The sequence below is a fragment of the Felis catus genome, chromosome F1 (genome assembly GCF_018350175.1).
Source record: "Felis catus isolate Fca126 chromosome F1, F.catus_Fca126_mat1.0, whole genome shotgun sequence".
Classification (NCBI taxonomy): domain Eukaryota; kingdom Metazoa; phylum Chordata; class Mammalia; order Carnivora; family Felidae; genus Felis; species Felis catus.
Window position 1 is genome coordinate 62,538,221 of NC_058384.1, and position 25,625 is coordinate 62,563,845.

The 25,625-nt window shown below is 45.1% G+C and overlaps 2 protein-coding genes across 7 annotated transcripts in view; both read right to left on the reverse strand.

Moving 5' to 3' along the window:
• The window catches only part of UAP1 (UDP-N-acetylglucosamine pyrophosphorylase 1), a 53,520-nt gene extending 36,786 nt beyond the window's left edge, over nucleotides 1-16,734 (reverse strand). For all 6 annotated transcript variants that reach the window (XM_045048444.1, XM_045048441.1, XM_045048443.1 and 3 more), the window contains exons 1-2: nucleotides 16,602-16,734; nucleotides 8,258-8,587 (exon numbers count right to left, since the gene is read on the reverse strand). In XM_045048444.1, coding sequence (XP_044904379.1) covers nucleotides 8,258-8,537 — 280 coding nt within the window. In that variant the 5' untranslated portion in view covers nucleotides 8,538-8,587; nucleotides 16,602-16,734. The remainder of the gene's footprint in view (nucleotides 1-8,257; nucleotides 8,588-16,601) is intronic.
• A 1,170-nt stretch (nucleotides 16,735-17,904) lies between these two features.
• UHMK1 (U2AF homology motif kinase 1) overlaps nucleotides 17,905-25,625 on the reverse strand; it is a 48,005-nt gene continuing 40,284 nt past the window's right edge. The window contains exons 8-9 of the transcript XR_006591446.1: nucleotides 23,642-23,764; nucleotides 17,905-18,050 (exon numbers count right to left, since the gene is read on the reverse strand). The gene's annotated coding sequence lies outside the window, so the exon portion shown is untranslated. The remainder of the gene's footprint in view (nucleotides 18,051-23,641; nucleotides 23,765-25,625) is intronic.

Consider the following 25,625-nt stretch of genomic DNA (forward strand, 5'->3'; position numbering starts at 1 on the left):
TCTAATTTCCCCCACGTCAGAGATAACAGGCTCAGAAAAATTAAAGGTCTTGCCCAAGGCCACAACACTAGGAAAGCTGAATAAGGCTTGGAACCTCACCCCAGGCCTATTCGCCACGCACTACACTGCCCCCAGCCTCTCTCTTCACACCCAAACACTGAACAGATAGATACATTACAGCGCCATAATTTTTAGGGTGTAAACTTCCCTTCCTATCTCTTTCTCGCCCTTTCTTCTCTTTTCCACTGAATTCATGAGAAGTGCTACTTTTTTTTTTAATCTCTCTTACCCACCACCCCACAAGGAAAAGCCACGGGGTCGAGCCCACATTCTCCAAAATTTGCCAAACACTGACATCTCTAACAGCATCCCACATCTGTGTCCCCCTGAAGCAAGCACCACAGCCCCCAATGTAACAAAGACTGAGATGAAGTGAAGCATTCCGAAGGGAGCAGGGACAACACAAGGGAGGTTTGAAAACAGTTTTACATTTGGTTATTCCCTGAGCTATCAAAGAAACCACGGTTTCTAGGGAAGAAATTTAATTCTGCTGTCACTGACCCAAAAAGCATCATTTTAATGAAATACAGGGCCATAATCCCTTACACCTAATTCCGTGGGTCAGATTTGCTGACTCTTGACTTCAGCTCAGATCATGATCCCACGTTTCAAGGGTTTGAGCCCCGCATCAGGCTCTGCACTGGAGCCTGCTTGGGATTCTCTTTCCCTCCCTGACACGTGTGCATGCTCTCTCTCTCAAAAAAAAAAAAATAAACTTTATTAAAAAAAAAAAAAAAGATCTGCTTCACAAGGCAGAACTCTTCAAACTGTAGAAAATGAAATATAGTACATACACAACATTCTATGTTACCTCCAGCAAATCTGAGACTGGACCCTGTAATCCCATCAAGTGGGATAAATAAAGTTCATCAATAGTTTTGTGTCTGTTCGGGGCACCTGGGTGGCTCAGTCAGTTAAGCGTCCGACTTTGGCTCAGGTCATGATCTCACGGTTCGTGGGTTCAAGCTCTGCATCGGGCTCTATGCTGACAGCTCAGAGCCCAGGGCCTCCTTCAGATTCTGTGTCTCCATTTCTCTCTGCCCCACCCCTGCTCACACTCTGTCTCTGTCTGTCTCTCAAAAATAAATGTTGAAAAAAAAAGTTTCATGTCTGTTCAAGTTTGGTTTTGCTGCAAACCAGGCTTTGCACCATTTCAGAGCTGCAGATAAATAACTTTGGTCTGTCGGAACCCTCACATACCTCCAAAGGTGTCAGAATCAGAAATATTTCTAAACATCTTCAAAAAAAAGTCCCAGATAAATATTGTGGACACAGAGGCCTTTGTTCTCTTTGTCGTATTTATTTTCTTCACGGAGCACATGTGTTTTAAGTTGTTTCATTGTTAACGTGGCTCTAGTCCTCCTTTCTGATGTCTTTCTTTTATCTTCAGTCCCAAGGTCAATTATCTCCCTCAGCCACCTTGCCCATGAATGGTAAGAGACTGCTCCCGGAGCCAGCCCCCAGTCCCAGCCCCATGTCCCAGCTCAGGTCACCTGATGACCACCCAACACCAACCAGTGCTTTCCACAGGCTCTAACCAGTTATCACAGTATCACGGTCTACACTTTTCTCTTCCCTGGATGAGTTCCCTAAAGCACTGCTTCATTCCAGTTCTCCAAAGTTTTCAGTTTTACAGCTCTCTACCCAGCAGCTCACAATGGCCTCCTTCTTTATTCAAATACATGCTTCCTAAGTCCCAGCCTGCCATGCTTTCTTCAATCTTTTTCCCGTCTGCGGACCTGATTACCCATCCCATCACTGTGACTGAAGAGCAGCACTGAGATTATGCCCACGGGGTGTACGACTGAGGGCGGATCCACGTTCAAGTCTCATCTCCGTGGGACCACAGCTATTCCAATGAGTTACAACACAATCCACACGTATTTACAATAAACAGGTTTCTGCCTTAACCTCTTCCTGCTTATGCATCTCACTGATGAGCAGAGAAAAACGTGAGGACAGAAAGAAGCCTGTAGACCAGCTGCATTTCAAGAACCAAACGCAGCTACAGATGCTGAGAGCAGTATCAGACCGTGCGTTCGCTGGCTGAAGCCCTCCTCCACCTCAGCTGCGTCACTGCAATAAAAGTGCAATGTTTAAAAAGTGTGTATGGGCTGCCTGGGTGGCTCGGTCGGTTAAGCATCCAACTTCGGCTCAGGGCATGATCTCGTGGTTCGTGAGTTCGAGCCCCGCGTCAGGCTCCGTGCTGACAGCTCAGAGCCTGGAGCCTGCTTCTGATTCTGTGTCTCCTCATCTCTCTGCCCCTCCCCTGCTCATGCTCTGTCTCTCTCTGACTCTCAATAATAAATAAACGTTAAAAAAAATTTTTTTAAGTGTGTAACACATAAATTAGTATCTGTCTTACAATGACAGATAAAATACTGCTTGAAATTAAATGGGCCAATAAAATTAGGTAAGCTGTTTAGTTACGTGGCAAGAATACTTGATTTCCAAATGTTTTTGTCACAGCATAAATTTTACGTGGGCACCGCTGCACCTATCGGAAAAATGTTAATTATTAATGTACTTAACCCATGTGACGATTAGGAAATTATGAGCTTCTATCCCCAAACTTCTTCTGCAGAAATATAGAAAAAAAAGGAGAAAGTACAGCCCTATATCATCTTTCCATCCTTCTATTGCAGGGCATTTAATGACTTTCCCACAGAGGGGACCTATTACAGACCAAATCAGAGGTTTAAAAAAAAGAAAATCAAGCCTGAACGAGCAGTTTCCAGGGCTGGAGGACATCTCTCTCCTTGGAGAGTCAGGTGTCATAGGCCCAACGGCCGGAGAACTTTTCCTGATAACATTTATAAGAAACAAAGAGCAGGGTGTACAGCGGCCTGAAATAGGTCAAACGCTTCCTGGATAACTTCCGGCTTGGACTCGTTCCTCTCACACACTCTGACTTGGGCACGCGCCCGAAACAAGGAGGACAGCACAGGTGCAGGCGAGGCACAGCACCTGCCAGAACTTTCCATCTAAACTGTCAGCACTCCCGGGACGATGAGTCAGGTAAACAGGCTATTCGACAAGTAGAAATAAAGGAAGACTATCCAAGAAAGTTACTCGAAAAGATATTTTAAGTCTTTAACCTTTCAGAATAGTAAAACTATTACTTGGGAGATTAACCATTTCCCAAAAATGTCAAGTACAAAAAGCAGACTAATAAGGGAAACCGCTATTTGAACCAGTTTTAGGTACTGGAGGATTATTGTGAATCTCATTAGGAATAATAATAGCATCGTGAGTAGTAGAATATCCATATACACAGAGATGAATACTGAACTCAATTAGGGTAAAAATAACATGATGTTTGAGATTTCTCTTAAAGTATTACAGCAAAGAAAAAGAAAAGGAGAGACAGATGGAGGAAGAGTAGCAAAATTTTGGTATAAACAAGGTGATACATATGTGAGAGTTCATCATACTGTTTTCATCTCTAAATACTTGTTTCAAAATATGCTTGAAACTTTTCATGACAAATTCATAAACAAGCCTCAAAATTACACACAAACCATAATCCCATTGTGTGTGTGTATATAAGAAAATACAATCAAATAATACTAGTGAGTATTTATCTCTGACTTGTGGGATGGCAGAGATTTGTATTTTTTCCTTTATAATTTTTAGTTATTTTTCCAATTTCTCTAAAATAAGCATGTTGCTTTTAGTCTTTTTAATGTTTATTTATTTGTTTTGAGAGAAAAAGAGTGCAAAAGCTGGGGAGGAACAGAGAGAGAATCCCAAGCAGGCTCCATGCTGCCAGGGCAGAGCCCTACGTGGGGCTTGATCTCGTGAACCGTGAGATTACGACCTGAGATGAAATCACGAGTCAGCCGCTTAACTGACTGAACGACCCAGGTACCCCGGTACGTGTTACTTTTAAAATAAAACAGATCTACCAATAATATCACTGCACTAGATTCCAGAAAACATAGGAGGTAATGTTATGAATATATTTTTCTGAACACAGTGCTACAGTAGAGAAGCACCATTCAGATTAATTTTATAAATGTCTCACAGGCAAAAGAGGCTAATACTAGATATTAACAGGCTATTATAAAAGTGGAAGACTGTTTTGTGCTTGATATAAGCACACATTTCTTTGATAAAGATGATTCTTTTAATCAAGCAAACATATTTTCTCAATGTATCTTTACTAAAATGACATTCTCATAGAAGTTTCTAATTACTTCTCTCTCCAGATCTCAGCTTTGTAAAACAGAAATTTTTCCGTTACTCCTCTACATTCCATTTTCTACAACTGGCCAGAACGCCTTAAGAATTAAATTAAAGGGGGGCACCTGGATGGTTCAGTCAGTTGAGTGTCTGACTTCAGCTCAGGTCATGACCTCATGGCTCATGAGTGCTGGGCTCACTGCTGTCAGCTCACAGCCTGCTTCAGATCCTTCGTCCCCCACCCCCCGTTCCTCCCCTGCTCACATGCTCTCTCTCAAAAATGAATAAACATTAAAAAAAAAAAAAAAGAATTAAAGGGGTGCCTGGCTGGCTCAGTCAGTAGAGCATGCGACTCTTTTTTTTTTTTTTTAATGTTTATTTTTGAGGGGGGGGGGAATGAGCAGGGGAGAGGCAGAGAGAGAGGGAGACCCAAAATCCAAAGCAGGCTCCAGGCTCTGAGCTGTCAGCACAGAGCCCGACGCGGGGCTCGAACCCACAATCTGCAAGATCGTGACCCGAGCCGAAGTCGGACGCTTAACGGACTGAGCCACCCAGGCACTCCTGGAGCATGCCACTCTTGGTCTCAGGATTGTAAGTTCGAACCTCACACTGGGTGTAGAGATAATTTAAAAATAAAATCCTAAAAAAAAAAAAAAAAAAAAGAATTAAATTAGAATCTGATCTCTCTTCAACAAAAAGCACAGTGGTCACTTATGTATCGATCCTTCAGAAATAATTTTCCACCCTAGGTGTGAAAATGTCCATTTTCGTGTCAGTAACCACCAGACATTCTGAAAACACTGTACAATACTTTAATCTCCCCCATCCTAAGGAGGGGAAGCAGGGGGCACTGTCTTTGACACAACTGCCAGGATCTTCCTCCTATCTGAAATATAATGATTAGAATCTCCCCAATGGCAACCAATCTCTTCCCCTTGATAACTTATTGCAAAAACTTTACTTTGTGATCAATTTGCACACACGTGGAAGTTTCCGGCTAGTGAATGAAGAGCGACAAAGTCTCCTTCTTCACCCCTACTGTTTAAACCACAAATAAGTATCGTTCCCTTGACAGTCAGCCAAAAGGCAGTTTGTTTTGTACTTGCTTGTAGTGTAGTTGGTTGCAATAGTTCCAGATTTCAGTTTAAATGGAAAGTCATACGTGTAGACTACTAGTCCCACGGATTCCGGCAAAAAGATCATAAAGAAGACTCCAGTTATAGGAGGCTTTGATCGCTGCCCATGGTCCCCATTACATAAAGTCAAAGCTCTGGCTTTTCCATAAAAGTTACTTGGAAGACTTCATCCGCGTAAAATCACAAGGAGAAATCTAGGCAGCTGGGATACTTGAGGGTATAAAGAGCCCCGCGTGACTTCTGCTCCGTTGTAGTAGCCTTTTTGAAACCCGGGGATGGAAGCAGAGGATTAATGAGCCCAGGGTTGGTAAGGGCCAGAGGATCACTACAGCTCCCCATTCAGAAGGATCCACCAGGAAGTCACTCTCTCACAGCTTAGTGGCAGAGCCCTATTCTAAGAAGAGAGGTTAGCCAACACCGAGCACTTCAGATCTAAAAGGGCACCTCCTAGAGATCACCCATTTTCAGTATTTTTTAAATAAAACTTCGTGTAAAGATCAAATACATAAAACATGTCAAAGCAGAACTGCTCTTAGTGGGGAGATGAAGGCGTTAGAGACCAAGCTGCTTAGTATCCATTCCCCGCCGCTCCCCCCCCCCCCCCCCGCCACATGAGAAGTCTCCCCAGCAGTGGAACCCCTTCCAAACCCAGTTTGGAAATCAGTGAATGTGTATGCCCAGAGAAAGATATGGAGAGGTATACAGAGGTTGATGATGGCAATCATCTTTCTTTTTTGTGGGGGCAGGGAATGCCAAAGAACGCAAGACAAAATAGGTATGCCTGGGTGGCTCAGTCAGTTAAGCGTCCAACGGCAGCTCAGGTCAGGATCTCGCGGTTCGTGAGTTCGAGCCCCGAGTCAGGCTCTGTGCTGACAGCTCGGAGCCTGGAGCCTGGAGCCTGCTTCAGATTCTATGTCTCCCTCTCTCTCTGCCTCTCCCCTGCTTGCTCTCTCTCTCTCTCTCTCTCTCTCTCTCTCGATCTCTCTCAAAAAAAAATAAACATTAAAAAAAAATTTTTTTTAATAGCAACAGTATGGTACAAGTACAGACTACAAGACTGTATCTACAATATTATTCCACATCTATAAAAGTAAATATACATATAATCAAGTACTAGGTGGCAATGTGAGCAAATAAAAATAGATTTGATAAGATTTAGGGCAATTTCTCTGCAGTGTTTCTGTTATTTTCATATTTTTTTGCAATAAAGTAACATTTTTTAAAAAGGAAAAAAAAGTATCAGCCCCATCTGTTCATTCCAGAGTTGAGGAAATGAGGTTTGACAAGGAGCACGTACAAACACTCGAGGGCCGAGCTGTACCGTGTCATCAACTCTTACTCACAGAGGGGCAGCGGCCTACAAAAACCACAGCTCTTAACTCCACCAAAAATGGCACACTTCGGCTATTCTGCCATTCTGGAAGGCAGAAGTAGAACTAGCTATGGGGACAGACGTTATGATACACTTTAGGAGAAGAAACACTGAGACGATGCAACAAACATTTATCAACCAACGTGGGACTGCGAAACCCCGTTCTAAATGCGGTGCGACGTACACGGGCAAGGAGGACACGGGCTGTTCTTTAGGAGTCTACTATGTAACGTCGAAGACAGACATAAACAGCTCGTAATCTAAGAAAGAACGGAAGCGAAGCGAAACACGAACAAGGAACTCCAACATGGCTCGCTGAAGAAGTCATGATCAAGGAACCTTAAAGAATGAGGACACGTTGTCCACACGGCAGAGCCACCACACTGCACAGCACAGCTCGGGGAGATGGCCTTTCAAGGTGATCCAGCCACACAGAGAAGGGGCAGAGGCCGGTCCAAGGTGCTTCTTTTTAGAAGCGCAAGCAAAGAGCAGGAAAGACATAACGTTCAGGGAGAGATGAATTATTTGGTCCAGCTAAGATGTGTGGGACAGGAGGCCAGGCTGGAAACACGGGCTAGGGAAGGTTTTTAGAGTAAGCCAGCATAAACTGAAACATTTAACTTGTGCTTCAGGATGGGAAATGTAGAAGAAGAAGTATGGAAATGAGCAAACAGACTAGAGGCACATCAACACTTGAACGAGAAGACCGGGGAACAGCAATGAGAAGGGGGGTGGGGATGACGCTGCAGAAGTCTGGGCAACATCATCTGTCACTTTCTGATCAGTCACCTGGTTGAAGGGAAGAAGAGAGTCCAATTAATAATTACACGATCCAGGATGTGAGGGCGATCTGGCTGCGACATCTGTCACCCCATTGATCGCCAGGGTTGATTCGGCTGATCTGGCTGGCTAGGCGGGTGTCCCCTTCCTCCCTCACCGCTCCATGTGCGTCCCTCCCGAAGCTGCGCGCTCGGTTGAAGAGGACGACCTTCCCCGATAGAGGAGGACCGTTCTTCGGTCAAGGGTATACGAGTAGCTGCGCTCCCCTGCTAGAACCTCCAAACAAGCTCTCAAGGTCCATTTGTAGGAGAACGTAGGGTAGTCAAGCTTCCAAGACTCCAGACACATCCAAATGAGGCGCTGCACGTGGCAGTCTGCCTTTCTTTTAAAAAAAAAAATAAATAAATAAATAAAAATAATTACATGATCTGGCTACTTTAATACCGCTGGTGTAGCTCATTACAAACTTAATGTATTTATTTATGTTTATTTATGTTTATTTATGTTTGAGAGAGAAAGACAGCAGGAGAGGGCAGAGAGAGAGGGACAGAGAGAAAATCCCAAGCAGGCTCCATGCTGCCAGCACAGAGCTCCACGAGGGGTTCGAACTCACAAACCGTGAGATCACAACCTGAGCTGAAATCAAGAGTCGGACGCTTAACCAACTGAGCCCCCCCAGTCGCCCCTCATTACAAACTCTAAAATGAACATTCCATGCCCATACCTTCACTCTCCCAGGCTTGCAGCCGATCTTGGTCCCTGGTGGCACTGCCCAACACCTCTCGAGGGACAGGCTCCATGCGGGCATCCATTTTCTCTTGCTGAGACGACTGGTTAAATCCTTCAATGGCCTTCTGGAAAAAGAAGTTCAGCTCCTCAAAGTTCATGGCCTGGAGCTCTGCATAAAGTTCTACCTGTTGGGCTTCATCCAGCTCATTCCAGAACTGTAGCAGGTGTTCCTGTCCAGCTTTGGACAACCTGACTTTGAGATCATTAACATTCATAATGCTCTGGTGGTGGTGAAGACAGAAGTATAATCTCTGGGCCTGTAAACCTACAAGAAAAGAGGAATCAACAGCAGGTCAAAGTCCAACCTCAAAACCAGAGCTTTTCCTACTACAAATAAGTACATTAAAGAACACTTGATATTAAAGAAGTTAACTTCTGCCTCTCCCTCACAAGATTTGTGACAGACCCAGCTTGTAAAGAGGTAAACATTTCTCCAAAGAAGACATCCCGATGGCCAAGAGACACGCGAAAAGATGCTCGGCAGCACTCAACATCAGGGAAACGCAAATCAAAAGTACAGTGAGATATCACCTCACACCAGTCACAATGGCTAAAACAGAAAATACAAGAAACACAAGTGTTGGCGAGGGTGAGGGGAACCCTTCCTTGTGCACTGTCGGTGGGAATGCAAACTGGTGCAGCCACTGTGGAAACAGTATGGAGGTTCCTCAAAAAGATAAAATACAACTACCCTATGGCCCAATAATCATACTTCTGGGTTTTTACCCAAAAAATACAAAGCCACTAATTCAAAGGGATACACGCACCCTTATGTTTACTGTAGCATTACCTACAACAGCCAAATTATGGAAGCAGCTCAAGCGTCCATCCACAGATGAATGGATAAAGGTGTGGTGGGGCGTGTGTGTATACATAAGTATATATAGTGAAACGTTTTTCAGCCATTTGCAACAACATGGATGAAGCTAGACAGTGTAACACTAAGCCAAGTCAGTCAGGCAGAGAAAAACAAATATCATATGATCTCATTCGTATGTGCAATTTAAGAAACAAAACAAACAAGCAAAGGGGAAAAAAAGAGAGAGACACACACAAACCAAGAAACAGGCTCTTTCTTAACTGAAGAGAACAAACTGATGGTTACCAGAGGGGAGGGGGTGAGGGGATGGGTGAAATAGGTGATGGGGATTAAGGAGGGCACTCATTGTGGGACCCTGGGTGGCTCAGTCGGTTAAGCATGTGACTTCGGCTCAGGTCATGATCTCGTGGCTCATGAGTTTGAATCCCTCAGTGGGTCTCTACTGTCAGCTAGAGCCCACTTCAGATCCTCTGTCCCCCTCTCTCTCTGCTCCTCCCCTGTTCGTTCTACCTCTTTCAAAATAAATAAATAAACGTAAGGGGGAAAAAAAGGAGTGAACTTGTCATGATGAGCACATGGTGAGTACAGAATTATTGAATCATATCGTATGCCTGAAACTAATATAACACTGAATGTTAACTATACTGGAATTAAAATTTGTTTAAATAAAAATAAATGAAAAACTTGGAAGACAATAATCATTAGTATTACATACCAAGTACTGCACTAAGAATTTTACCTATGTGGTCTCATTTGATTTTTGCCAGCTATACAACACAGGTACTGTTATCTTGATTACTTTACCAGGAAGGAGACTGAGGCACAGAGAGGCAACACAACAGGGCCAACAGGCAGAGCAGGGATATGAGCCCAGGCGGTCTAATTCCAGGGTACACACTCTGACTAGCCCACTCAGTTGCCCCTGACCATGAGCTCCCACTGAAAGAACCCTTGACTTCTTAATACACCAACTGTTCTCCTTTTTGCACTAATGATGGAAATGATTCTGTTGTATTCAGAATATAACAAAATTCAAGATGGGACTACCTATAATCATGAAAAATACGTTTTATTTCAATAACAACTTCTAGAGAATTTCTCTACTAAGAATTGAACCCTAAAGGGACAAGCAATGCACACATATCAACAGATAAGACCATGTAATATATATAGCAAAATGTTAAAGTGCGTAGTACTAAACAAAACCAGAGGAAGAGGAAATATTTAGTCTACTTGCCTACTACAGATAAATGCAAGAGAAGGCAGGCATTGTCTAGAAAGAGTTCACAAAGGACGCAAGATCAGCTGTATCTCAAGGGCTCGAGCAGATTACAGATAAGATGAGAAAGCGAGCAGGACAGGCATGTGTGACAGAGCAGTAAAGAAGCTGGAGCTTTCTGCAGAATGATGGGAAGTGATGGAGGGCAGGGCTAAACCACGAAAGCCTCAACCCAAGCAAAGGGATTTAGACCTAACAGTAACAAGATGCCGACAACGGATTACTCAAAGGGCAGTGTCGCCATACTTTAGAGAAAGAGCAATAGCATAAAATAGATGGTAAGGAGAGACAACGAGAAGCAGGAGAACAAGTTCAAAGACAATCACAGGGACAGAAGGCCAAAGATCTGAACCAGACTAGTTGGCAAAGGAAGTGGAAAGGGGAAAACTTTGAGGGTCGCTGTAAAGAATCATCACCCCCTTACAACTGCTTAGAAGTGAAGGACGGGAAAGACAGGTACCGAAGAAACAGCCCGCTATCTTCTACCTTTAGAACAGTGGTAGGTAATGTACATGGTAGTTCAGAGCGATATTCTGGAGTTCCGCTCAGTTACTTAATGTCCCTGGGCCTCACCTGGGTTAATGACGGAATCTATCTCATCAGGACTCTTAAACCAAACACCATTTACAAACTCAGATGAAGACAACCTCCAGTAGGGTTCCCTGAGGTGGCGATCACACCGCCTACCGCTCGCAGAGCGCTTATGACGGTACAATACTAATTGCTTTACAGATGCTTATGCAGTTAACCCTCAAAACAATGCTAAGGTACAGCTACTGGGATTACTTTACAGAGGAAGTACTGTGCCACAGAGATAACTTGCCTGAGGTCCCAAACTAGTGAAGTGATTGAGCCCGGATTCAAACCCTAACAACCTGATTCTTAAATTCACTCTTAACCGTTATGCTATATGGCCTCTCAGGAGAAAGACTGTGAACGTGAGCGTGTGTGTGCGCGCGCGCGCGTGTGTGTGTAAAAGAGGGGAATAGTGAGAGAGAGAGTACATTATTTGTATTTTATTCAGAAATACAGACACAACTGATGTTCTGACATCTCACTTTGCAGAAAAGAGTTCACAAATCAACAGCGTGGAGAAAGAAAATGCACAGGACAGGGAGATGAGGAACTTCACAGGATGAGTAAAGACGTCAATTTAAAAAGCATTATTACATAAAAAGTCATTGGTGTTGGCAATCGGTATTGAGCACGTTAACCCAAACCAGAAAATTCTCAGCAGCCAGTGCCCACTCCAGAATAAATTCAGGAAAGGTATTATCATCCCAAAGAAGACAGGCACATAGCCTCTATAATTTTTTCTTTAAATAAGGTGCCCTCTCAAAGTGAACCGAAAGACTGGCTTCCTGATTCTTCTTATAAAATCAACTTCAAATTAGACTAGCACATAAGATTGAGTGACTTATATTCCCCACTTTTATTTGGGGTTTGTTATTTAGATTTACTTCAGGGATGTAATGTTTCAAGGGTGAAATGAATGGCACTACTTACGAAATGCACTCTATGAGTTACCAACAATTCCTAACGAAATTAAGGCTTCCATATGAAACAAAAATGAAACCTTATTATCAGGGTAGGACACAATTCTACCTGCTGTCACCTAAGACCCTCATCCTTACCTCCAAGTACTTCCTTTAGACTCTCCTATGTACCGAAATCTCACTCATCCTTAAAGGCCTGCCTCACATACTCTAGCTTCATTCAAGCGAATCTTTATTGATTAAGGAATCAAACAGAACTGACTTTTATTCCTCTACTGCTTGGGCCAAGTCATAGATAGCTTCGACTCTGTTATCTGCATCTGCAAAATGGGAATAATAGAGTTTTCTTCACCAGGTTCGGAGGCATAACTGAAATTACAAGCAATGAGAAAATGAGACTCAAAGAGATTAAGTAATTTGCCCAAGGCTACTTACCCAGTAGGTAGAAAATCAGGAATTTTAACCCAGATAAACCTGACTCCGATGCCTATGATCTTTCCATCAGACAATAATAACTTCCATACACAGAGGAAAGACAAAGAATTCAACCCAAGGTCTCATTTAAGAGGGTCAGTGTAACTGGTAGAAACCGGGCTCAGTCAGCAGGGCTGAGTTCAGACCCCCGCGCCGCTATTTCCTAATTCTGTGACCTTGAGCAAGTTACTTAACTTCTCTGTGCCTCAATTTTTCTCGTCTGTAAAATGAGGATAAAAACAGTGCTCACCTCTAAGGTTGAGAGGATTCCTGAATTCAAATGAAAAGCATTTAACACGTAAAAAAGCCCTCTGTGAATGTCATCAGCTACTATTATAAAAGCGAAACTGCGCTCCAGACCACCGACTACAGCCTCCAGAACTGGAGGAGAGCTGCTGAGTCGGGCACTGTGGGAGAAAAAGAAGTCTGCCAAAAGTGCAAGCGGTAGAAGAAACTCCAGCCAGTGGGAAGGGCACGAAAAACGGCTCTGGTAAACAACCGTATTCAAGGAACAAGGCACAGTGTTGGGAAATGGGTGGAAGAGGCTGAACTTGTCTCAGTGCTACTTCCACTGAGACACATGACGAGCCTACCCTCCAACAAACAGGCTGCTGCTGAAAGTTTCCTTTTCACATGCAAAGATACATCAGTAGACAGTTTATGGAGGAACATTATTTCACGGTCACGTGCCATTGTTAATTCCCTGAATAGTTAACGAGCACTCACGGTCTGCCAGGCGCTCATGTAGGTGACACAGACACGGCAATGCACAAGGTGACAATGCGCATGCCGCGTTCCAGTACGAGGGACAGGCAAAAAACGTCAGGCAGACGTGGGCTAAGGGGTGAAAGCCCAACAAGGTGACGGGGGGTATTTTAAATGGGGTAGTTGGGGAGGACCTCTGGGACATGTGACGGTCCGTACGAATGAAGAGAGAGCAAGCAAGTCAGAATCCTGGAGAGGAACATTCTAGGGACAGGAAGCTGTAACTGCAGCAGTTGAAAACAGCAACGTGTGACATGTACATGGAACAGCAAGGTCAACGCAGCAGGAGCAGAGTGAGCCCCAGTGACGGAGGCAGACGGACACTGAGCAGATCAAGTAGGCCCTTGGGGTCAAAGTAAAAACTTTGGGTTTGAGGAAGCCACTGGAGAACGTGGAGCAGGGGAGCATCACGGTCTGACTGAGGCCTCAGAAGGATCACTCCATTCCTAGGTGGGGGGGAAAAGACTAACAGACGGCAAAAGTAGAAGCAAGCAGATGGTTGGTGTCTCAAACAGCCGGGCGTCTGATTCCGGCTTAGGTCATGATCTTGCTGTTTGTGAGTTCGAGCCCCACATCAGGCTCTTATGCTGACAGCTCAGAGCCTGGAGTCAGCTTCAGGGAGATTCTGTATCTCCCTTGCTCTCTGCCCCTCCTCCCACTCATCTCTGTCTTTCTCTCTCTCTCTAAAATAAATAAATATAAAAAAATTTTTTAAAGAAACTTCCACAACAGTCTAGATGAGATGACACTGGCTTAGAGCAGTGATGAAATGTGGATTCTAATCCTACAGGATTCGGTAATGGATGGAATGTGGAGACAGAGAGAAAGCTAGGAATCCAGCAAAGAGGACTCTCGAGTGGTGGTGCCATTTGCTGAAGTGGGGAACGGTAGGAGGGGAGCAGGTTTAGGACTAGGTGCCTAGAGTGGGGGAATCAATACTTCACTTTTGGTCACGTTAAGTTCAAGATGCCTATTAGACATCCAAATAGAAATGCCGAGGAGACAGCAGAATGTAGTAGTCTAAAGTTCAGAGGTACTACTGGAGCTAAAGATAAAACTTCCAAGGCCATCACCATACATGATATTAAGTTATCAAACGAAAGAGATCCCTGGCAAGTGTAGACGGATTAAAAAAAAAAAAAAGAAGACTGAGCCTTGGCCACGCATTAGGATATTAAACGGCATTTCTGTTGATAAAAGGTTTCAAGAGACAGAACACCATTATTTTTTAATTAAAAAAATACATCATGTAGATGGCACTGGGTGGCTCAGTCGGTTAAGCTCAGGTCATCTCATGGTTCAAGAGTTCGAGCCCCAGCTGAGGCCCTGCAGTGACCATGCCAGAGCCTGCTTGGGATTCTCTCTCTGCCCATCGCCCACTCGCTCGCTCTCTCTGCCCATCCCCCACTCACTTGCTCTCTCTCTCTCTCTCTCAAAATAAACAAATTTTAAAACTTAAAAAAAATACATCAAGTAAACAAACAAACAAAAAAAAACCAGACAGTTGAGAGAGTTTTACATCAAACCATTTTCCAAGGAATGGGGGCCTTGGTTGCATCTATACTACGGTATTTAAAGGAGCTCCAGATTTAAAGGAACATACTGTAGTGGGAAGATCAGGGAACCATGTAACTGAGGACCTGGGAGTCTCAGTTCTTGGTCCCTCCCCATCATTTGATCCTGTGTAAATCGTTCCACCTCCCTGGGTACACATTTCCTCATGAAGGCGATAAAACCAGCCTTCCTCACACACCCTCAAAGGAGAGGCAACACTGTAGAGACCTCTACCTATTAAAACACATATGTAAACATAATATAACATTTTAAGATATAAATCAATCTGTTCCTAAAAAAGTCACTAGACAGCCATCCACCTTCAGATGCCTGGGAAAAATGGATCCATGCAAATAAGACAACTATAGGTTACATTTTCCCCCCTATAGGTTAAACTGTGATCCCTGGCCTTAGACCACTGGTGGTCTGCAAAGGTTGACAAGATCACAAGTGCCAAGTTATATAACTGTGTAAATGCTCCCGACAGAACAATCATACTTGGGTTTTGAGTAAGAATAATTTATCCATGGGTTTTTTGGAAGCAAAAAAATAATCACAAAAATAGTAGCATTTTCCCCAATAATTCTGGTAAGAGAGAAGTGTGGATGTGTGTGTGATGGTAAGCAGTCGTAAATACAAGAGTTAGACCAGGATTTTTATTTTGACAAGCAAAGTCTGAAAAAGTTAAGGATCTGCTGTAGAAATTATGACAGACTTTGGTGTATGCCCATAGCCTAATACATCTGCATCAAAAACAATGACAAATTTGGTAAAACTCTGCCATTATCAAATATACCTTTATTAGAATTTACATGCCACTGTGAAAGAAATTCCTCTCCTTCCTGCGGGAAATTCCTCCAGGTCTCCTTCCTGCCCCTATCTCCGCTGCTATATTTTGCCCCCCAAAATTGATAAGTAAACTTCTTAGAACTTTAGAAAAACAGCCTTGGACTTGAGCCATAACCACTGAATCCTATAAATGCTTGGCGGCACACCCTACGGAGTCTTTCTTAATCCCAGCTAAGTGAGCCAACTCACCAACAGTCAGGGTACAGAAACTGCCTTCAGCTTCCTGTAAACCCCTGGTCCACACCTAAAAATTTCACCTTAAAAGTCCTTAAACGAAAAGCACTGCAGAATGACATCCTATTACCATCATCGCTGCTACCTGATTTCACGTTTCACAAACGGGGCACAAATAAACATAGAAGAGCATCAGGCCAACCTCAATAAAATCTTCAGGAAGCCATATGTTCAGCACATGTGTGCTCTCAGCCCTCCAATCCCCACCCTCCTGCCTGGCCAAGCCCGGGGAAAGCCCGCAATCTCCACCCTCTCCCACTACCAGCATTCAAACCAGCCAACCAACCAACCAACCAAAAGGGGCAAGCAGGCTTTGTCCCCCGCTGACGTCCCCCCGCAGGTGTCTCCACTCCTCCCGTCAACGCCCTCAGAATTCTCCCCCTCTCATATGCCAGCCAGCCCGCCCCCTTCCCAGCGGACAGTTCCAACGACCGCTTGTCCCCACCCCGCGGTCCCCGAGCTCGCCGAACCTGTCCGCAAGGCCCCGGCCGGAGAACCTCAAGGCTCCCGCCCCCCATCCAGGTGAGGCCCACTCCCCGCAGCTCGACAAACCCCCGACCGCAAGCACTGCCCCATCCGGGTCCCCCCCACCAAAGCCGGGGGAGGGGCGCCCTCCCCAGCGGGGTCTCCGAGCTCGGGAAGCGCCTGCAGGGCGCGCGGGGCGGACTCCTCCGCCAGGGCCAGGTTCGGGCGCCGAGCACCGACGTGGCCCCGGGAGCGTGCGCGTGGTGGGGCCGGGCCCCCGGCGTCCCCTCCAGGCTGGCGGGTGGCGGGGGAAGGAGACCCGACTGGGCGGGGAGCCGCTCACCTCCCTCAGCGTGACCGCGGCTCCGCCCGGCTCCGGCTCCGTGCGGCCACTCCTCGGCGTCCCGCGCCAGCTCCGAATATATACCCTCATCCGGGGGGCCGGGGCGGCGGGGCGGGCCGCGAGCTGGCCCCGGGGAGCGCGGCCCCGGCCACCCCGCCCCTCTCTCGCAGCGACGAGTGGCTGCCGGCGCCGGGAGGAGCCGCCACCGCCCGCCGGGACACGTCAGCGCCGCGAGCGCCGGCGTTGACGCCGGCGCCGGGGGGCGGGGCCTGGCCGGAGGCGGGGCCCTCGCGTCAGCATTCCCTGGCCCAATGGGGACAGCGCTGGGAACCCGGTCCGCAGGCAGCCTCGCCCCTCGGCGCGCAGCTGGCGGGGAGAGGTGTGCGCAGCGTCAGCTGTGGGACGTGACCGGAGCCCCGGGGCTGTCGCTCACGCCCTGCTCTGAGCGCCCTGGCGTCACCGGCTGGTCCCGCGAGGTAACAGCCCGCGGCTCCTGGTCCTCGCCTGGCCCTGGCTCGGCCGCACCCCGTAAGCACAAGCGGATCGCGGAGTTGGGCGGAGAGCGGTGTCATCCAGCAGCTGGTGGATTTCCGACCGCCCGTGCGGCGGGTTGCGAAATGCGGACGTCGCTCCGCACGGACCCTGGAGGGCGGACCTGGGGCACCCTCCGACCTTGGGCTGGCCTTGTTTCGTCTCGGGTTCGCCGGATGCCCGGAAGGGCCCCGACTGGCCTTCTGCTTTATGGCATTTTAGGTCCCCAGCGCGGGAAGCCAGGCCCGCTTACTTTTACACAGTCACGAAAAGAGAGGACTTAGGTAATGAAAAGCGCGCTAGTGAGAATGAGCCCAGGCGTCCGTTTTGTGTGATGGTGCACTTAACCTCCTCAGTATTCGACACGAAACTGTTGGTTGCTGGATGACCTTCATGACCGTTGCACGGCCGCCGTTTATAATTGCCTGTTGCATACCGTCAGTCCTGTTACATACCTGATGTGGGTGTACACATGGCAGTTTATATGCTCAGCCCTGGGCTCCTAAAAGCTGCGTTTACATTTTGAGCTGCATTGCGCTTTGCACGGTGTTGCAAGAAGTCCAAATGTTGAGAATAAAAAAACAAAACAAAAAAACAGATTTAACATAGCACCTTACATAAAGAATATCAGGCATTCGGGTGCCTTTCTTCTACCTTATCAAGTACCAGGGTCTTTTAATTAACTTTGTCGTTTGCACAATCACCCACCGCTTTAAGTAACTGAAAAAAGTAATGCCGGTAGATTCATATTTAGAAGCTAGAATATTCTCCATTTTTCATGATCCCAGAATGTCATCCATTTATTTGAAAGATTTATAGTATAGTCGTTAAGAGCAGGGGATCCGAAGACAGAATTCCAGCTTTTTTATTGAGTGTGATCTTTGGCAAGTTCATTAACTCATGCATCAATTTTCTCACCTATAAAATAGAAACAATAATAGAAATGCCCTTAGGGTTGTTGTAAGGATTGAACCAGTGAATACAAGCAAAGAGTATAGAACAGAGCGAATGAACACTAATAAACATCAGTGATTGTTATTTGAGTGCTTACTCTATGTCAGTTGCTAGTTCTAGGTCCTGGATACCTTTCCATAGTATCACCATTGCATCTTGTTATTTGGATTCCCAGTACCATAAGGAACATTTCTCTCAAATCCTTCATAACTGAGAAGAACAAATTCACTCCCATTAATATGCTCAGGTTCCACTTAGAGAGACCTAGAAGCCTGCCCACAATGACGTAACTGAATATAGATAGCATTGTGACCTTAAATGAAAGGAAGAAAATTTGCACAGTTGCTTTCTAAAAATATACTAATTGTCAGGCGCCTGGGTGGCTCAGTGTTTTGAGCATCAGACTTCGGCTCAGGTCATGATCTAGTGGGTGGTGAGTTCAAACCCCACGTCAGGCTCTGTGCTGACAGCTCAAATATAAATAAACATTAAAAAAACATTAAACATTAAAAAAATTAAAAAATATACTAATTGTTACTCTCCCATGTTTCTACTCCCTGACAAATATGGGAGAGTTTAGAAAACTGCAAACTGGGAGATGCAGATTCAAAATCACAGTTCAGGGGTGTCTGGGTGGCTCTGTTGGTTAAACATCCGACTTCAGCTTGGGTCATGATCTCACGGTCTCACGGTCCGTGAATTCGAGCCCCGAGTCAGGCTCTATGCTGACAGCTTAGAGCCTGGATCCCGCTTGGGATCCTGTGTCTCCCTATCTCTCTGCCCCTCCCCAGTTCGCACTCTGTCTCTCACTCTCAAAAATAAATAAACATTTAATATATATATATATATATATATCTCACATATATATATATCATATATATATATATCACACAACCTCAGAAGCTATGTGTCAGCTTAGAAACTCTTAACCTCAATTTTCTGCTTATAAAATGAGGGTAATACCTACTTCGCATGGGTGTAGTACAAATTAAATGAGAAAGAATCTAAGAGTGTCTGGAGTATGACAGGCATTCTATACATCTCATCTCGCCAGATAAACATCCAGAAACTTGTTACTCTGAAGAGCTATTTCTGTCCTTTAAGGTGTTTTTTATATACAGCTGATCCTTGAACAAAGAGGTGGTAAGGGGCACCAACATCTCAGGCAGCTGAAATCCTCATATAACTGACTCCCCAGAAACTTAACTAATTCAAGGTTCAACTGTACATGGTCATTTAGGAGACAATAGCACCCAAATTAAAAAATTCAGAAGGGCATACAAAAGCAGGTCTTATGTTTGGGTCTTTTAGGGACAATGGGATTATAGTACTTTTTATATTCTTTTGAATGCTTTTTTTTTCTAAAATGTTCCCCAAATTTCTAAATTTTTTCTAACTTTTTTTTAAACCTCTAAAGTGAAAAGTATTTGATAATTAGAAGAGTATATATTTCTTTTAATTTCAGAAAAGCAGGTATGCTGGGGCTCCTGGGTGGCTCAGTCGGTTAAGTGTCCGACTTCAGCTCAGGTCATGATCTTGCGGTTTGTGGGATCGAGCCCCGTGTCGGGCTCCGTGCTGACAGCTCAGAGCCTGGAGCCTGCCTCAGATTCTGTGTCTCCCAGTTTCTCTGCCCCTCCCCTGCTCACACTCTGTCTCTCTCTGTCTCTCGATAATAAATAAACGTTAAAAAAAAATTTTTTTTAAAGAAAAAAGAAAAGCAGGTATGCTACTTAACAACTAAAAGAACCTTCTTGTTTTTCACGCAATTGTGTGGGACATGAGCCCACCTGTCCACACTTTCCTGTGTTGTACAACCAAGGACGAGCCACCCAGATTTTTCAAACAGTGGACTGGGTTGGTGGGGCACCTCCAAAGGTGTCCTCCCTTCATTGCCCTGAATGCGAGGGCCTCAGCTAGGTCACTGAACTTCCAAAAGGACCCGGGTTCCTTCTCAGAAGTACATCCAATCACCAGGAGAGTCTGGCTCAAAGAAAAGTTCCATAAAGTAGGTCTGAGCATTCATGAGATCACTGTTTCCAAGAGACAAACACATGGGCGGTGGAGGGATTAGGGCTTTGACTTTCCTGTTGACAGCTTCCTAGGACGTGAGTACTTGTTCCCCCAGGAGATCATCCCGACTTACTCAGCTCACCACTCCTCCCAAGCCCTAACTTTTCTGTAGCACAGGGTGTGCTTCAAAATACTGTGAAATAACAGTTACAGCCTGTTCGATGACTTTTTTTTTTTTTACTGAAAGTACAGCCCCTCAAAACCGACTGCAATCGAGGAAGTACGAAAATAACAGTGGAATGAGCTGGGGAGAAAGTAAACAAGAGGGTGTTGGTGTGCAATTAAGTATGGAGACGTACAGCCTCAGTATTCCACCTTAAGAAGGTCTGTATGATGCAGGAGAGTGGACTTGACATTCCATTGCGGTGCTGTTGGCTAGAGATTATCCGGTCCACCTCCCTTAATTCACAGATAAGGAAACCAAATCTCCCAAAAGTGAAGTGGTTTCCCTAAGGACAGAATAGAATAAATAGGTAATTAAGAAGCAGAAGCAAGATTAGAAGTCAGCCGTCTATTGCTATGTAACGATACAAATGTCTCACTACCATTAGGGACCCTGGGTCAAATATTTAATGCCTACTTTGGGGGGGCCCATTGGAGTGGATCTTTCTAATGCACAGTTGTACTGTCCCCAGGGGAAATCCCTCAGAAACTTAGCCCGAAGTGGCTTCTGACCTACACTGAAACCAGAACCTTAACATAGTTTGTTCCAAATCTGCCCCCCACCCCACCTATGGCTGCATGACCTTTAACACCACGGTTTCTCAGTTGTGAAGGATTTTTTCAAAATGTGGCTTCTCAGCTCTACTGGTAAGGACTGCATGTTTGGATCTACTGTGCATTTTGTCTCCCAGGTTTCTCAACTCACTATGCAGGACCCACAAAGGTCTATCACAAGTCATTAGTGTTGGCGATGTCTCCGATCACCTATTCTTTCTTTAGGAATCAACAACAGATGAAATTTGCTTTATATTTTCCAGGTAAATAAGGAAAAGATAAAATGAGACATCGCCTCCAAGAAATCGCAGGCACAGCAACAAGTCCCTCCCCATTTTTTTTTCTTTTTTTTGAGGCTCCACAACTCCATTTGGCTTGTGTTACTTTGTGTTAATAGAAGAGAGACCCCGTATCTCAGTGAAAGTCTCTGAAAGTGCCAAATGGCTTGGTTTAGAAATGGAGTTACAAAAATATAGACTCAAAATTTACTTGGGTGGCACCTGGGTGGCTCAGTCGGTTGAGCGTCCGACTTCGGCTCAGGTCATGATCTCACGGTCCGTGAGTTCAAGCCCCGCATCCGGCTCTGTGCTGACAGCTCAGAGCCTGGAGCCTGCTTCGAGTTCTGTGTGTGTGACTCTCTCTCTCTCTCTGCCCCTCCCCGACTCGTGCTCTCTCTCTCTCAAAAATAAGTAAACATTAAAAAAAAAGTTAAAAAAAAAAAAAACTTGCTTGGGTTCTCTGACCTGCTGGGTAATTATTTCCTGTGTCATTGATTCACTGACTTTGTTTTTGACTTAACATAATAGAGAAGAGTATGGACTTGGAAGGCAGAGAGCATGAGTCTGAGTCCCGGCTCTGTAGTTACTTAGCTGAGAGGCCTTAGAGGCGTTCATTGATATCTCTGTCCAGTCTCCTCCCATAATGCAGATAATAGCTGGGCCTACCTACTAGGGTTGCTGTGGGGATTAATATTTTTAAAGTGCTTAGAATAGTTTCTGACTCAGAATAAAAACTCTTAAGTTTAAAAAAAAAAAAAACTATTTCCTGGGGTGCTTGGGTACCTCCGTCACGTAAGCATCTGACTCTTGATTTGGTCTTGGGTAACGATCTCACAGTCATGAGATAGAACCCCATATCAAACTCCATGATGGGCTTGGAACCTGCTTGGGATTCTCTGTCTCTCGCTCTCTCTGCCTTTCTGCGCCTCCCAGCTCACTCCCTCTCTCAAAAAGATAATTAATAAATAAATAAATAAATAAATAAATAAATACTGTTTCCTAAGTTTGGCTTACTGGGTATCAGGTATTGAGAATTGGATGGTGTGGCAGACAGACTCTAAGGTGACACCCATGATTCCTGCCTCCTGGATTGTATAATCCCTTCCCCTTGAGCATGGGAAGGACCTGTAACTTGCTTCTAACTAAGGAGAAGGTGATGGATGTCACTCCCGTGAATACATTATGCTATATGACAAAAGTAATGAGTCCCATAACTGGGTTACATTAAGACTTCTTGCTACAGGACTCACTTTCACTCTTTGGCTGGGCCTTAATGAAACAAAATGTCATGAAGCGAACTGGCTACAGAGAGGCCCATGTGGCAGGAAACTTCACACATCTTCCAGGGCTGACAGTGGCCTTAAACTGGCAAAAATAGAGGCAAACAAATAACCCCCCTGGAGTTTTCAGTCCTACAAGGAAATAAATTCTGCCACGACCTGAGTGTTGGAAGTGGATTCCATCCCAATCTAGCCTCCGGATGAGAATGCGGCCCAGCTGATACCTTGAGTGCAGTCCCATGAGTCCTGGACGCAGAAAACCCACCTAAGCCCCGGCTGGTATTCTGACTGCAGCTTTTTGAGAGACCCTGAGCCAGAATAGGTTGGAGAAAAATGTGCGACCATTCTGACTGGTCTCACTTTAAATTCATAACCACTATGCCAATACTAGACATTATCTGCCCTTGTCCACTCGTGTTGCCTTTCTTCTAGGTGACTATTTCACACACGTTGTCTCTCAGAACTCTCTGATTACCTTGTACCCCACATTCACTCTTAGCTCTGATATCCTTGCTTCTCCTCATTGAGAAAACAAAGAACTTGCACAAGCCCTTGCCACCCCATCCATTCATCTCCCTCTACTATGCCCATATTTTTATTTTATCTCCAAGTATTGGGAATAAACAGTCCGTGGTCCCATCCCCCACCTATGAGCCACAGCCCATCTCCTCCTGCCGACCCAAGGATATCACTCCAGGATGTGTCTTGCTAATAGGTATCTCAAAATTAACATGTCTAACTCAACTTCTGCTCTATTCCTATTATTCCTACACCACTCCCTCTCCCCCCAAAAAACCCAATTTCTTTCAGTCTTCCTTATCACTATAGTAATTCCATGGTCATGGTTGCTCGGGCCAAAAATCTGAGATTCATCCTTGGCACTTTCTCTCATCTGGGATCTGATCCACATAGATCCTATGGGCTCTGTCTTCAGCGTGGACACAGAATCCCACCAGTTCTGCCCATCACCTTCTCCCATTCTGGACCAGTCACCATCACTGCTTACCTGGATCGTGGCAGTAGCCACCTCCCAGCAGGCCTCTTTGCTTCTACCCTTGCCCCTCTTCAGGCCGTTCTCAATGGAGTAGCCAGAATGATCTCTGCTCAAAGCCCTCCCATGGCTTCCCATGTCAGTTGGAATAAAACGCAACATGGTCAAACATCCCACAAAGTCTGACAGGGTCTCCCCTACACACACTTTTCTCCTGACCTTTTCCCTTTGTGTTCTCCATATCCTGCCCTGGTTTCCCAGACTCTAGTCACACTGGAGCTTAGAATCGGTCCCGAGAGTGGTGGGAAGTTTCTGATGAGTTCTCTAAGCCATCTTCTCTGCCTGTAGAGTGGGGCAAGAGATAGAAGCTGTCAAAGGCCTGCGCACCAGGCTCTTATGTTATACAGTTGTTGTGATGAGCCTTGCTGACCCCCCAGCAAGGGCACAAAGGACCCCTTTGCACAGCTGGTATTGCTTGAAACTCCTTTCTTATTTTCCTTTTTGTAGTGAAAAAAAAAAAAAGTAAAAGCAGAAAATTCAAATACTAGAAATTTTTAGTATTTTTAGAAGTCTTTCTTTTTTTAAATTTTTTAAATGTTTATTTACTTGAGAGAGAAAGAGAGTGCACGCAAGTGAGGGAGGGGCTGGGAGAGAGAGAGAGGAAGACACAGAATGGGAAACAGTCTCCAGGCTCTGAGCTGTCAGCACAGAGCCTGACACAGGACTCGAACTCAGAAATGGCAAGATCATGACCCAGGCCAAAGTCAGACGCTTAACTGACTGAGGCACCCAGGCGCCCCCAGAAACTTTTTCTTAATTTTATTACACAAGTATTGCAAACATTAAAATTCAGAATGCATAAAAGAGAGAAGGCAGGAGGGGAGGGAGGAAAGTCAGGAGGAAGGAAAGCAGCGGAGGGAAGAGGGAGAGACAGAGAGGAAGGAAGGAAGACAAAGGTAGAGAGAAAAGGAAATGAAAATTATCCCAAGGGCCTGCCACATAAAACAGTTCCTATTCACAATTATGGTTCTAAGTACTATTTATTTGTTTATTTATTTATTTATTCATTTAGCGTGCATCAGTGGGGGAGGGGCAGAGAGAGAGGGAGAGTCCCAAGCAGGCCCCGTGCTGTCAGTGCAGAGCCTGACTCAGGGCTTGATCCCACAAACCATGAGATCATGGGTCGGTTACTGACGCCCCTATGGTTCTCAGTACTTCTTAAACTACCACCACCCTCACCAGGGCCCAGGAGACTGGGAGGGGCAGCACCTTCTCAGAAAGTCGGATTTCACGTGGCCCGTCACACCCCGCCCTAGCTGAGCTCATGTCTCACCGCCAAGTTTTAGAACAGACACCCTGGAGTTTGCTTACAAACCCATGACTCTTGTGGCATTTCACTGGAGTAACTTCTGACTAGCGTGTCTTGGCCATAAGGCTGCCATTAAAAGAGATTCTTTTCTTGATAGGAAGAGTAAACACAGTTGTGCTGTATTTTCTGCAGTCATAATGAATAAGCGATAAAATATAAACAGGTCACCCAAGAATAGAACGAATCCTTTCCACTCTTCCACTCGCAAACATCCATCGTTAAATGACATCGTGATACGATTCTACTGATATCCGTGTGTTTTTATTTTTAAGTTTATTTTTTTTTTGAGAGGGAGAGTGTGTGTGCAAGCGTGCACAAGTGGGGAGGGGCAGAGAGAGAATCCCAAGCAGGCTCTGCACTGTCAGCACAGAGCCCGATGCGGGGCTCGAACTCACAAACGGTGAGATCATAACCTGAGCAGAAATCAAGAGTCCAACGCTCAACCGACTGAGTCACCCAGGCAACCCCCGTTTGTGTTTTTTAAAGGCTGGTGTGTCCTTTTATTTACGTGTCACTGAATATACTTTTCTATTCATATTAGGTTTTATCAGGTTCTGTTATCACTATTATTTTTTAAAGTTGTGATATTTTGTCTGGAGCTCCCTTTTTATTAAATAACTGTTTAAAGACTGTTGTTTATTGTTAGCTACAAAAGACAGGTTTAGGCCACAATTGAGTACACAGAAATAGTAATTTGCTAAAAAGTAATTTAGAAAAATGAAAATATAAATGGAACTTAGCAAATGGCAGTTGGTGAGTCACATGATTATAGCTGGTTTCCATTGTTTTTAGGATGAAGAAAGCAAGCATCAAATTAACACAACAATGTAAATT